General features: G+C 34.1%; 1 protein-coding gene across 19 annotated transcripts in view; it reads left to right on the forward strand.

Annotated features, from left to right (window-relative positions):
* The window catches only part of Nt5b (5' nucleotidase B), a 167,932-nt gene that overhangs the window by 128,946 nt on the left and 23,284 nt on the right, over window positions 1-15,702 (forward strand). For all 19 annotated transcript variants that reach the window (XM_085942188.1, XM_085942176.1, XM_085942175.1 and 16 more), the window contains exons 3-4: window positions 13,198-13,271; window positions 14,391-14,508. In XM_085942188.1, coding sequence (XP_085798314.1) covers window positions 13,198-13,271; window positions 14,391-14,508 — 192 coding nt within the window. The remainder of the gene's footprint in view (window positions 1-13,197; window positions 13,272-14,390; window positions 14,509-15,702) is intronic.

Below are 15,702 nucleotides of genomic sequence, written 5' to 3' on the forward strand. Positions count from 1 at the left end.
TATTCAACGATTAATTCACAGTATAATTTAAGAATGTAACATTCATTAATTTTTTTCAAAAAAGATATTTTCTATTTGTTATAAGTTATAATATATTTTCTCAGAAGTGTTTTCAAATAGTATGTTCAATAATTAGAATGTTACATTACATTACAAAAAAAATAGTAATCAATAATAATTTTATAGTTTTGCTTTACCAGGACTCTCGAACTCTCAACGGAGGCTTCTCGTAGGGTATAGTGAAGACTGTCCACAGTAAACTTCTTCACTTGGTCGCTATAATACAGTGCAGATATTCTTCCTTTGCTTTACCTTCCATGAAGGCTACCCAAAAACGTCAGATTCCAAATACTCTGGTCCACAAGCAATTTCTCTGGACGAGAGTGATTGATTAATTCGTTCTGTGCCCTGTCCAAGGCGCGTGGCACCTCACCATGTCACGTCTTGACCGTCCCTGAAATGAACACTTGCCTTGTGACGTCTGCGATTTGAGAAAACGTGTCTTGGCTGTTGTGTGCGTGTGGCCCTATTCACTTTTATCTTTGTTTGACTATTGTTATGTGGGTTTTTGATGAAATAAGTGAGATGGGCTGAAACCACATTTACGGACCTGCAAACTTATATAAAGAATTGATGGGGGAGCCACAGTCGAAAACTACCCAATCAAGAGTCGTAACTGGACAGAATCTGACATTCGAATGACGCTTTCAAAATGTCGTTCATATGGTAGTTCGTAGTTCCATTTTTGACCGTTTTTCAGATAAGTTTGTAGGACTCTACAGACGTATCTTCCACGTGCAGTTCCATTTTATGCTTAGTCCAAGCACCAGTGGCGAAGGGTAAAGGTAAGCTGTTAAGATAAAGATCCGCCATAAATAGTGCACGCTAAACTTTGTCAGACATACGCATTGGTTTTGATTGAAATAAGACTACAATTTACAGACGGTGTGGTTAGTTCTTAAAATTCAATTAAACCCTGCGAAACCAAGACATAATAAATAATAGTGAAAAAATACTCGTCAATCTATAAAATATCGAAAATTATAAAATTATGCAATTAAATCATACATAACTTTGGACATTTTATGGGTAGAATAATATTTTTTATATATTATAGTTTGGTTTTGTTAATGAATTTAAAAAAAATTAACTATCAATAAAGTATGTGTAATATGTATGTGTTCTTAATCCAACGAAAACAAATAAGAAGAAATGAAAAGTGTGCACAATTTTGTCTTATCGCCCAAAATATAGCAAAACTATTATTTTTTGGTTAGGCAGGGTTTAATTGATTTTTATAAACTAACCAACACCATCTATCTGTCAATTGTAGTCACAGTTCAATAGAAACAAATACGTATGACTAAAACAAAGTTTAATGTGCACTATTTATGGCGGATCTTAACAGCCCACCTCCACCCTTCGCTACTGCCAAACACTCCAAACCAAACATACCTAATTCTAATTATCGGGTTATAAAACCACAGTCAGAACGTCATAAACTTAATCTTAATAATAGCAAGCTTTTTCGGACACATCATGTTTGAATAAGGGGGTGTATACCTTTTAGAACCCGTTCTCTACGCCGTTGCACAATATGACAGTAGCGTGGTGTAATTATACTATACATAGGTATATTCATCATTTAATATTCAAGCAAAAAATCTGTTTAATTTTTAATTTGACTCGCCAAAACACTTGTTAATACAATCATTGTTTATTATCTTTTTCTATGTAGGTGCGCTATTTTGTTATTGAGCATGATCGAAATTTTAAACGATTATTATTCTTTCATACAAAATCTATAATTATTTCTAAGAACCGTAACATCGCACGCCGATTTCAAAGAAATAATCTAGATTCCAGAATCTCAATTGCTTTAACATTTCCTCGAATAACGACTACAGCGAAATTCTTAATTAAAACAATGCAACAATATAACTTCGTCAGTTCTGGTGCTGAGAAGCGAAGGCGGTAAGTCACAAAAGTGAAATTGTTCAGGGGAGCAGTTTTAAAATTTAAAACTGCTTTGCATGGTAAACATAACAAATGAGACAGACAATGATGTTTTGTTTTATTTCAGTGTAAAAAACATAATGTTCTTATTTTTTTTTAAATGTTACATATCAAAATTAGTGTATCTTTTAATATAAAATAGCATTAAATGCGAAATAAGAAGTGGACTTACTTCACTCTGCTACTGAAAATGTTGCCAGCCAAATGAAAAACTTTAATAGCACAATTAAGTAAGTCCAAACTTTAATAGCAGAATGAAGTAGGTACTTAAGTCCAAAATTTTTCAAATATTATAGTCGATATGATTGTCACAATTTAGAAGCGTAATGCGATAAGTCACTGCTGCATTCTGCTTCTAGAGGGTAGTAGACTTACTGCACAGATTTATGATTTATCTTTAAAAGTACATTTTTGGATTTGTTGCATTCTGCTTCTCGTAGATATTAGTCTCATTTAAAAATTGGCACCAAAACATCATTTTCGAAAAAAAGTGGATTTATCGCCATCTGCTTCTGACCCCCAGAGTTGTAGGTGTTATTAAAATGCCTCTGGTTTTTTAATCACTTCTTCCAAATTTTCTCTAAGATAACCGCCAATGAACCCGCCGTCACGCTTTTTGGCAAGGCGTATCCAGCATCATCAAGTGTCTCTGGAGTAATTTATTAATTACCCAGGACTTTGCACTGGACTGCTAGAATTTGCTATTTCATAAAGATATATGTGGGAGCCATGGTGTGGTGGAAGAAGACGTCGTGATTTGGTGGTTGCTCCGATGGATGGAGGAGCGAGTTTCATTTGCAGCGTAAACAGTCGGTACCAGAGTATGTTACAGTATTAATATCACAATACTTATGATACTGTTCCGAGGTCCGAATTTCGGTAGGATGAGATGTTGTGCGGAGCGATATAAAAACTGAGATACTAACAGACCAGGAACTTATATTCGAGTGACATATCCAATGAATTATGATCCGCTATTTATTGACGTAGGTATACCTACTCACAATCAAAATAATATCTTGAAAAGAATATTATTTAGGAAATAATTATTATAATTGAGTCAGCTACTCTATATGGAGTTTACGGCATTACGTATTTTCAATTATATTTTACAACTACGAGTTCTTAGAAATCGAGAGCATCAGTTGTTTGTTCTCACAAGGTGCCAAACAGCCAAACTACGGATGGCATTAATGGCAGTAACTGTGTTTAGATGGTCATTGATTCATATAATATGTCTTTTTAATTAGCTCTACGTAGCTCATTAGGTGTACTTCGTTATTGATAATATTGTTCACTATTTGCAAAATAAAAAATAAATAAACATGCCTAGAGGTTTTAAGGCTGAAAACATAGTGAGACGTACATCAGCTCGTAACGCGCGTAGCGTCTCTCAGTTATGTTGTCAGCCTAAAATATCTCCGGTGAAATAATAGTTCTCGTTAATTTTAGGTCGTCTCTAATACAAACAACATTGATACCTTGAAAATCGAAGATGCTTTCGCGTGGCCTGACGTGACGTGGCATTCGAATAAATTGATTCCTTTCACGATATCTGGAGCGCTGTCCGTGCCATGAAATTGCGTGACAAATTGTGTCGTTCTCATTTCCTCGATGTAGTAAGGCGCGTGTCAAATATTGACACGGTTTCCGATCCTTGAACACTTCGGATGTAACTTAATTGTTTACCGCGTGTCATGTTCAATGGAAGGTGGAGAGGTTATGCATTAAGAAAGTTATTTGTCATACCTACTGATTAAGTTTAATCTTTTTTATGCATAAGATTTCAACCTAATATGTATACAATTAAACTTAACTATTTCGTGTAGTACCTACATACTTATCTCACATTTGTTCTTTGTATTTTTGAAGTTATACTTCTTTAGGCGCGTTTGGGAAATCAGATCAGAGTGTATTTTTGGCGTGTGACATGTAACACATAATTAATTTTTTCACACAAAAATAAACGCACTCGATTGGATTCGAACCACCGATTGTTCGGTTATCAGCCGAACGCACTACATTTACGCCACACTACGGATACTGCAATCGTGACGATTATACAGTATAATATTATAGTTAAGAATTGTTCCGTTGCCTAGGCAGGGAATTTTGTATCGTCGGCCATTTGCAATTCGTTACGTAAACAAATTATTAAACGTCAGTGTGACAGTTGGTACTTTAAAAATAAAAACAATGATAAACCATTATATAATTTAGTAATATAAGTACAGTATAAGTGTATAGTAATAAACCGACGGCGTTCCAATAAGTGGTCCTTTTTCTTGAGTGTAATTTAACAATATAATTAGGAGCTAGTCAAAGAATCTAGTTTATCACAAGTTTTGTTTTTGTTTTGTTACTCCAAAGAATTATAACTTTTAATGCGCGTACATAAGTAGGTACACACACCGATTTTTTTTTGCAAATAATTGATTGAAACGACGGACCAACTCCTTGGAATATCCGCTTTACAATTATTACAATCCGGGATTGAAAAAGAGCGGAAAAAAGAAGAAAAAGTATAATAACATAAAAGCACCGTATTAATTTTTGAAAAGAAGCTGAGTAGGTAGACTGCAGAAAAAATGTATTGCAGTGCTTGAGTGCCCGAACGGGGGTATTGAACATGACAATAGAAGAGCCACTAGAAAGTGAATGAATTCTTTTGTATTAAAGAATAAACAGATAAATTGGCTTCAAAAACGTATTCTAAGTTTGTTACGTACCCCGGAACAGCGGCGCGTTTCTCTGAAGCAATTGACGCAACTGATTCGGCAGAAAAATTAAAAGGGAGCCATTTAATTTTTTAAATATGCATATTTCTCAGACTGGGTGTGAAATATTCAGTATCCAAAGCATAACAAAATTATTTCGATAATTTAAAATAGATTAATTTTTTATCGTACGGGGCGGGGCCTCTAGGTCACTAAACGCGCTACTGCGCGGGAATAATAAATCAATTTGCACTGTTCGTTGCAAATGTATTTCGTTTGTTTTAGCAAGTTCTCGTATTTAAATCACATTTTACAAGTCAGTGTAAACGTTAAATAATCGTTTAGTACATATCGAGTTTTCTTCGTGTGTATTGTTTTAACCTATACCTTTATTGTAAGACGTATATATTATCTGAATAGTTATTCTATTTTGATATCGACGCAATTTTTTTTCTTTTGTTTCTGTTTTTTATTCAATTAGCTATCTACTATTGGAATAATAATTGGTTTTCGGCGTTTGGAGTATCTTTTTAATTAGTTTCGTTTTAAAGATATTTCCCAAGATAGACATTAGATAGACATTAGCGATATCAAATCGCTTAGCATCGTGGTATATTTTACATATAAATAGCCGAATCCCAGCAGAACAGTGACACCAATAATAATTATACTTTTACCTAAATGAAATAATTTCAATTCCCTCATAACAGTAAAGGCTTGTTTGTTCATATGGACTTAGTGCGCACTAATACCGCCACCTGGAAACAGGCCGAATTAAGTAGTATAATGCGATAAATATCATGGTGAGGGTTGCGAGCACTAATGATTAATACTAAGCCCGTGTAAACTAAAACAATAGAAGAGGATGCCCATGTTATTCTTCATCATACAGAAACATAAAAAGCTATTCGCCATCATTATCCGCACGGGGTAATCTGTAAAAACAGCAATAAACAATGTACATTACCATGCTCACTGTCAGCGGTGAAGGGTGGAGGTAGGCTGTAAAGATCCGACATAAATAGTGCACACTAAACATTGTCAGTCAAACGTATTTGTTTTTATTGAACTAAGACTACAATGTTTAGAGTTTAGATGTGTTTATTAGTTTTTTTAATTTAAATTAAACTCTGCCTTATCCAAGCCATAGTAGATAATAGTAAAAATTATGCCACTTGACTACACCATAGATAATTTTAGATAGTTTATAGATAGAAGAGGCAGTAAAAAAACTAACCTACACTATAATTATATAATAATATGTATTCTTAATTCAACTAAATCAAATAAGCTTGACTGAAAAGTTATGCACTATTTTTGTCGGATCGCCCATAGCATACCTAAACAATTATGGTTTGGTTAGACAGAGTTTAATTGAATGTTTAAAAAAAACTAACCAGCATCATCTGCATTTTGTATTGTTAGTTCAATATGACTGACAAAGTTTAGTGTGCACTATTTATGTCGAATCTTAACAGCCTACGTCCACCCCTCGCCACTGCTCACCGTCATATGTACCACAATATTCAACTCCATTTTTGACATATCCCACAATGTTAACCATTAAAAATGCAAGCGATCATTATCAGTTTTGTCATTTATTTTTTATTTATATTCACGTCAAGTTTTTTTACTATAGTATTATTATAAAACACACAATTATAAATTAATATAAATCGTTAGTATTCTTATATTTTTAGATTCATTTTCGTAATTCTTATAATAGTCATGTTATGTAGAGATCCCGGTAACAAAAATAAACACGTTTGACGGTTGCTATGTGAGAAAATTCTACGTTATTTCAAAGATAATTAATTGGTGGAACATGCAAACCAGATTTCCTAGTGGCACATATTATAAAGTAATTTGCATATAATATTGTTTTTGTTTTATGGGCTGCCAGCTATTTGTTTTTCATTAGTATTTTTTTATGATACGATATAATCATCAAAACATAATCACATTTTTACTTTTATTATTCAATATAACTTCATTGTTTTAATATAAAAACGTGTTGAACAAAGCGCATTCCAAGTTCTAGTGCCATTATCCACAACTACTAATTTTATTCATTTATGGTGTTCTTCCTTCGCTGTACACATCACAGTTTCACAGTCTATCATTTTCATTTTACTAAATATCTGATTCTTCTATGGCTGGCAGGAGATATTTCGCTCCTCAACGGCACGCGGTATAGCTAAAGTGTTCTTCCACTCTATCACTATTCATACGGATTACCACATAGTTATGGCATACGAACAGGAAGTAGTTTATTCAACATGCTAATATCGTGCTTTGTATCAATATGTAATCTACGAGTATTTATGTGAGTTATCGTAGCATATACATAACTGTGGATATAGCAAGTAGATATATGTATATCCAACCTAGTTTATTTACTGCAGCGTTACGTGGTTTTTACGACTTGTTTATTTCCAAGCGATCTCCATTGATTTTTTATGTTTATTTTTGTCCCTGCTTTAAGTATATACTTAGGTACTTTCCACCGGCGCACACACGGCAAAATGCAATACTTACATTATATTCCAATGGAAAAAAATGTGTTATTTTCATTATATTATAATATATTGGTATATCTATTACTTATTACGGAGTTATTAGATTCAGTACGAGATAAAAATAACTGGCAATAAATACACGATGGCAACACTTTAATTTACATAATATTACTTTTCTAATCGATTGTATTATTATGAATTAACAGTGGTGCCTGTGAATAAAAACTATAACTATTTTGTCAGCACTATTTGTCAACTGTAGGGAACTGCAAGTTTTAAAATAAAATGTTATTCACACAAAATATAAAGAAATAATTACAAGATAAAAAGAAATTTTGATATACGAGGGTGGGTCAATAATTCCTTAGAAAAAAGCATTAAAACAGTTTTTATTTTTGTATTTTTTTTTTATTTCTCAACATAATCTCCTTGGAGCTCAATACACTTGGTTAGACGTTTCTCAATTTTTTTTAAGCCGTCAGAAAAATAAGTTTTCGGTAGGTCCTCAAAATAAGCATTTGTCCGATCGATGACTTCTTCATTTGCAAAAAAACCTTGTCCACTCAGCCATTTTTTTAAGTTTGGGAAAAGGAAAAAGTCACTGGGGGCTAAATCTGGCGAATACGGTGGGTGGTCGACCAATTCGAACTTCAATTCTTCAATTTTAGCCATTGATCGTAAACATGTGTGAACACGGGCATTGTTCTGATGAAAGAGGATTTTTTTCCTGTTTAAATGAGGCCATTTTTCTTCAATTTCGTTTTTTAGCTGGTCCAATAAAGATGCATAATAATCCCCTGTTATTGTTTTTCCTTTTTCCAAATAGTCAACGAAAATAATTTCACGTGCATCCCAAAATACAGTAGCCATAACCTTACCAGCTGATTTTACGGTTTTCGCCTTCTTTGGACATGGTTTGTCTTCGCAATCCACTGCTTTGACTGTTCTTTCGTCTCGGGAGTCCATGCATTGCATGCATGAGCGACAACAGGGCTTTAGAGGCCACCACCCTATTGCGTTTATTGTCGACTGTGAGCAAACGCGGCACCCATCTTGCAGAAATATTTTTCATGCCCAATTTGTCATGTAAAATAGAAATGACGCTACCTTTTGAGATCCCTGTAACCTCAATTATCTCACTAAACTTTAATCTTCGGTCACTTAACACCATATCGTGGATTTTATTGATCATTTCTGGTGTAGTCACCTCTACAGGACGTCCTGAGCGTGGTTCATCCTTTGTTGATGTACGACCACGTTTAAATTCATTTAACCAGTTATAAATAGTTGCAAGTGAAGGAGCAGATATGCCGTGAACTAAATCCAACTCATTTTTTATTTCCTTTGCATTTAACCCTTTTATATTAAAATGTTTAATAACAGCTCTAAACTCAATTTTCTCCATTTTCCATTTTTCCATTTTCCACAAGCAAATTTTTTTTTTAAATGTACGAAAAACACACAACAACCCGACCAATCTGATTGAAACTTCGCAGCATACTGAATCGGTAGTGCCGCTGCATGAAAACAAACCGCTTACAGTACTAGTCGCGCCACTTGTCGGCTTTTCTAAGGACTTATTGACCCACCCTCGTACCTACAACGTTTTTAAATTTTCTGTTGAATTATTATGTTCAATATGCTCAAACTTGTACTTGATATGAAGTAAATAATAAACAAACAAACAAACAAATATAGAATACTGAAATGTCATTTTGATTTCCATAGTGACGCACGTATATATTAATAATTTAGTTGCTAGGACCACCCCCTTAGCAACCAATAATAGTGGATTTGATTACGGATTTCTTCCGAAATAATTTTTCATACAAAACAGAATTCACTGAAAATGAATTCAATTCTACTTAAAGATGTCTAAAAGTATTAAAAGAATGCATCGGCATCGTGTACTGATATATTCTAAAAGTTTCAAATGTTTAGCTAGTCGGGAAGTTAGTTAAAAATCGATTGCAAGATTTGTACTGGATAAACAACCACCGGACAAACAAAAATGCGAGCTAATAAAAACGTTGTAAAAAATACAGTTTGTTGCTGAAATGCAACACCATGCAATTAAGTATTAAATTTTCAATAAGCGACTAACGTTCAAACAAAAAAAACTCGTTTTGTAGCCCTTTTTGAAAATGATTTTTCAATGAAATATTCACATCAAAAAACGACACTTTTCTCAATGTCACTAACAATAACACAAAACACGTCCACTAAGGCATAAAGCCCACCAAAAAAGCGTTCGGTGCGCTCACTACTGAGTAGGCCTCCTCCCACCCGCGCATTACCCTTCACCTATGTAATAAGGGGCTCAAGGAGCACAAAATAATTATTATTATCAGCGTCTCTCATAACAAAGCAATAAAAATATTATTAAATTTCTCGGGGCTTGTAATTAATATCGGACACGCAATAACTAAACAAAGAGTTCGCTGTTCTTAAATAATGGCTTCTCGCTCGTCTATCGACGACGCTTCGAGGAGCGTGATTTTGCTTGCCGTGTTCAATGAATGGACTACGTTGTATTTTCGTTAATTCGTCCGGCTGAAAAGCCACACAACGGTGAGTCATGGGGCAGGCGGGCACAAAGCGTCGTCAAATCCAGTGTGCGCTGGCGTATTTGATTACGTTGTATTTTCGATGATTTACACGCCACTTGTGAAATTTTGCGCGAGAGCCCCACTCGCTCCGTTAAGTGGGTTTTACGCCTAAGGCCTTGTCCGAATGGCGTGATTTGACTCGCGCGCATTCCAGGTACATGTGACATCATTGAGCCGTCCACATGTAATCGCCGTGTATCACGACGAGACACGCGTCATCTAAACAAGCTCTTATTGATGTGCGGGGCGCGTACAGTTTTGGCAATTCGCATCCCTTCTCCGGAGATTGACCACTTTCAAAGACTTTTATTAGTATTTACCAGTAAAAAAATAGTCACTGACATTGGATAGTTTTAAAATGAGTTGTTTTATTCTTGAATTAAAAATTTGAACATAGGTAGGTACATCAGAATCGTCTTGAAAAAAAAAATATGATTCCGGGCAGTGCTCGAATAGGTACCTACATCAGATTTCGGCCAATGTACTTTACCAATTTAATCACCTGCACCATACCAAACTATGACGAAAGTCATGCAACCGAAGCTCTTTTCAAATTTTGTTAATATTGGCTAACGACTTTTGTGTATTGAATTAAGGTTCTAATAATATGTACCTACTAACCTTGATTCCTGGCCGCAATAAGGAATGCTGCATTATATAAAAAAAATAGTTTATTCACAATGACTACGGGCACTTTTTGCAGGCAATTTTGTAATTAACGTGTTTTTTGCATTTGAAAATCGATTAGCAAAAACACAAATGTGTTCGTCCCGTAATCATTGAGGTTCAATTAAGTTAGAATTTGATTTTTGTTCATGTAGCCTAGAACAATTATTTCACGTGTGTGGCGACCTGTTTCCAAGTAGCTACCCGCCGCGTCATATATTATTATGTTTCTACGAAAAACCATTCAGCGTAAACATCGTAGGTATGTGAAAACTGCGTAGGTATTTATTTTGGAAACAAATTCACAGAGTAATTAACGACCGCTATATATAAATGCATAATATATTATATGCTTGGATTTTTTCCTTGAAATATGCATACCTACTGGTTAGTGGGTGTCTATCATTCCTACAAGTTATTTAGATATTGTGGGAATATAAAAATACAATAATTTCACGTTGGCCGCGCGGCTTATACGTCGGCCTATAGCGTCGTGGGTCCCAGGTTCGAATTCTGGGTCTGGCAAGTACACATATTGTTTTTCAATTTGTGTATGAGTCAGAGTATAGACCAGGTTGAGCAAGTGGCTGACATCCATGTCTTGTAAAAACAAAACTGAATACAAACCTCCATACTGTGGAGGCCCATAATATGATCCTATTAGAATCGGAGATGGTCGGATTGATAAAATTAACAGGTGACAGTGCCACCTGTCGACATTCTTGGACGTGACGATATGCCTAGTTCTACGTAACACTGTAAGCATCTGTCAAACTATTATCTGAGTATCCTAACATATTATTTTGTTTTAATTCGCGACCTGATTAAAATAAACGATTCCTTAATTTCGAAGACGCTATTTTAATAATTTATACTCATCTCACGTAGGTGGAATATATCAACATCCGAAGCGATTTGGTTGAACGTAGACCAGTGTTAAAGTCGGGTTTTCGTATTGCCTAATTGCCATTTTCCGAAGTTGCACATTTTGACTTCGTGTTAACAATAACGAAGTACGCTGAATGAGCCAAGTAGAGCTTATTAAAAATATATATACGAAACAATGACCGCCTAAACTCGTCATAACGCAACTGGAATATGTCAATATCCGAAGCGATTTCATTGACGACAGTTGTTGCGCTCCCAATTGGCATCACCAATAGCAGGTTAGCTCTGCTCCTTGGAAAAATAAACAACTGAAACTGATAAAAAAATTTATCAGGGATACACAGGTCAATACTAGGTAGCTACCGAGAATTTCAGCGTTATCATTTACACTGCATGTAGATATTATCTTCTAGTGGTTAGACGCAGTATGTAGGGCTGTAGGCCCTCTATCTATCCATATAGTTAAGTAGAGTGTGATGACCCACAGTAGTGTTCCCTAAATGGTATTCTGCGGAACGCCAGGATTCCGCAAGGTAAAATTAAGGGTATTTCGTGTATTTTAACATTTTTCTGTATTTTTAAATAAACCCAATTGAATTATTCAGTCGTCGACTCACTCGACATTATATTACGAAGCACTGATAGAGACCCATTTTTGTGGTAGCCAAGTAACATGCGACCCTTCGCCATTTTTGATAAATAATGAAAAAAATTATTAGTCATAAAATACACTAAAAATAATTACATAATACAATGTTGCAAGTGAATTACCATTTAATTTTGATATGAATCATCGTGCCACACCAAATTCCATCGCAAAGCCACATATTTTAAAATGATAAAACTGTTCAAGTAAAATAGTCTCGCAGGCGACGTTTTTACCAGTACCTAGAGCAAATTTGTAGTGTGTGTTTATCTCACTTAATTGTTCGACCCACCATGCCGGGCTCCGGGCTAGAACCCTGTCAGCCCCACCCTTATGGGGGCCATGGTATCTATACAGTCTCAAGTAAATGAGTCTTAAAGTAGAACTCATCGCGTGTGACGAATGAAAGTTCTATCACCAAAGCCTACTGTGTACCTAGGTTAAGGTCATCCCGAAGCGTGCCCCCAGGCTAGGATCTTTGGCGGGCCCCCTACCTATCGCTAAGGATAAAGGTAGTGTGACGCTCTACAGTAGCGTTTTCCAAACGGTGTACGCGGTAAAATTAATGTGTATATTTACTATTTAGTGACTTTTAATCCATTTGAATTATGGAGGTGTCGAGTATCGATACACAAATAAAAATTGTATTGTACAATCACATATTATTAAATAATAACACTATCGTAGGAAAATAGCGCCTTTTTAGACTTTTTTTTGCTATTAAAGCAAATTTGTGATGTGTGTTTACCTCACTTATCTGGTCGATTCGCCACGCCGGGGCCCCAGGCTAGAGCCCTGTCAGACCCCCCTTGTGGGGGCCATGGTTAAGATATAGCAAAAACTCTTCAATGTACCTATACATTAAAAGCTTTTATATTTGAATGAAGTTCTACTAATTTATAAACGACAGTTGATTCAATACACAATATGTTCAATAGAATGATTAGTATGATTACTGATTAGGTTTTGCGATTTCTATTATTGTACCTAACGTGTTTATACCTAATGTGTTTACACCTAATGTGTTTACACCTAATGTGTTTATACCTAACGTGTTTATACCAAAATATTGACCATAGATGTATATAATATGTATTGACTGTATTAATAACGTGATTGTTTTCTTCTTGTTTCAGAATATTCGTGAATCGCTCCTTACATCTAGAAAACATAAAGTTTTATGGTTTTGATATGGACTACACATTAGCAGGTAAATATTTTATCATATCATAATATAATAAAATAATAATAATTATATTGTACATCCTCTCTGTTAATTTATTGGTATGATTACATGTTGTAAATATAGTCATGCATAGCACATTAGGAATGAATTACTTATATTAACTATACCTATGACTCATATGAGTAAAACGCGTAACAAAAGTGCTTAGTGTCTAGTAGTTCATTTAATGACTTTTCTTTTTATCACTTTTCTAATATTGTACTTACTAATTACTGATTGTCATTGTCGATAGTACTATCTTTATTAACTTGTTATATTAACTTAAGATTCACTACGTGATATGATACGAGCTTAATTAATTAACTTTTGTATTTTCTTTTGTAAGCATTGCAGTATGTACATAAGTACCTACCTAGTTAGATATTATTTCCTTTAATAGTATTTATTTTACATCCTAATACCGAATTACAAAAAAATAGTATTATATTTTTATTGTTATTTGATATTTCGAAATATAGCATTTTTAATTGAATATAAATAGTTAATTACTTTTTTTATTCAACGAATAATTCATAAGATTCACAAGAGAGATGCAGGTTCGATTCCTGCGGGGAATTCCTTACTTTTTTCAATAAGATTTTTTCTATTGGTTTTAATATAATTTCTCAGAAGTGTTTAAAAAAATGATGTATGTTGAATATACATAACTTAGGAATTAAGTCTTAGAACATCCATGAGGTTACTGCCAAAAGTCGGTAAGTATCGAAATCATGTTATGGGGTAATTACAATTTGAAATTTGACATGCCCTCTAAAATCAGGCATAATGATAATTTCTTTATGGTTTACGTGCATGTTCTATATATCGGATGACTTTGAATTTGTTTAGCATACTTACATATTTATATATAGACACGTAATCTGTTATTAACTCTAAATACCAAAATTATCGACTTACGAACTTGTGGCAGCAACCCCACGTAATTAGAAAAAATAATTTAGTTAAATCTATAACGTTAGCCCAAAAAGCGAAAGGCGTGCTCGAATCCCAGTCTATTCTATAGATATTTTTTTTTAATTGTATTTAATTACAACATGTCGTATGATGAGTAAGTGTTTTCTATTTGTTTTTTTTTTGTTCCAGAATATAAATCGCCCCAGTATGAAACTCTTGGCTTCAATCTAGTGAAAGAACATCTCGTCAATCTCGGATATCCTCAAGAAATCTTAGAGTTCGAGTACGACCCTTCATTCCCTATCAGGTTATTAATTATACATGATTATTCCTTATACATATTATTATAATATACTTAACTATTTTTTTTTAAATCAGCTAGTAAGATGTTCTAAAAATATTTGATCGAAAAAACATTCTTTCCCTTGACGAGTTCTTGACTTGCCGCCATTTAATACATAGGTACCTACACCGTAATGATTACTTTTCGATAGCATTGTTCCAAATAAATTTACGCATTTTCGTAAACGATAGCTGCTACCAAATTGTCGTAAACAGAAATAATGTAATCACGACAAATGTTGCATTTGTTTTTTTTTTGTCAAGCTAGTTATTAGTTTATATAATTGAGTCGAGCTCCTTCCGTTTATATAATTTTGTTCAAACCGGAAGTTACTTACAACTAGAGTTGGGTTTCGGGAATTCGTGAGAAATTTTCGAGATTTTCCATCCCGAATCTCGAGAATTGAAATTTTTAACATTTCATGAAATCCCGGATCTCGAGAATCTTTTCTCGGGATTCGGGATTTCTTTATTTTCAAATATTAATTGTAAAAACGATTTTCTATATGAAAAAAGTGGACAGAAAACACAAAACGTTCAAAGACTGATCGGGTCATTTAACACAATAATTAAGCCAACGTCGACTCAAAATGAGCGCAATTTTTGCAACATCAGGGAATTTTGTGTCTCAAAAGCGTACGTGATTATCAGACGCAGCTATTGACAGTCTGTGTTCTTTTAAATTCTATTTTAATAAGTAATGTTTTGAATTTTTTTGTTTATTTTGTTTTTCTTCTTACATAAATTTAAAAAATCATATTTTTTTCGAATTTGTCTGTTTTTACAGGATTTTTACAGGTTTTTTTTTAATTACCCGATATCTCGAGAATTCTCGAGAACTCTTTTCGGGAAATCCCAAATTTCGAGAATTCAAAATTTCATCATTTCGGGAAATCCCGAATCTCGAGATTGATATTTTCTCGGGAAATACCCAACTCTACTTTAAACTTCGACAACATCCGCCGGCTGTTATTGATAATGATAATATAATTTCTTCACATCTTCTCTTTCTTTCACTGTTGCGGTAAGCCGTGAGCGATGCAATACATCGTTAATTTAAAAACGACTTTCACATAAGCTGGTTAAAGAAATAAAAAAATAATACAATAATCAATACTTCCCTCCAAATTTAAATGAAATTATATTATATTAATACAAC

The sequence above is a fragment of the Rhyacophila brunnea genome, unplaced genomic scaffold (assembly GCF_057557595.1).
Source record: "Rhyacophila brunnea isolate RB1 unplaced genomic scaffold, BYU_Rbru_1.0 scaffold_14, whole genome shotgun sequence".
NCBI lineage: Eukaryota > Metazoa > Arthropoda > Insecta > Trichoptera > Rhyacophilidae > Rhyacophila > Rhyacophila brunnea.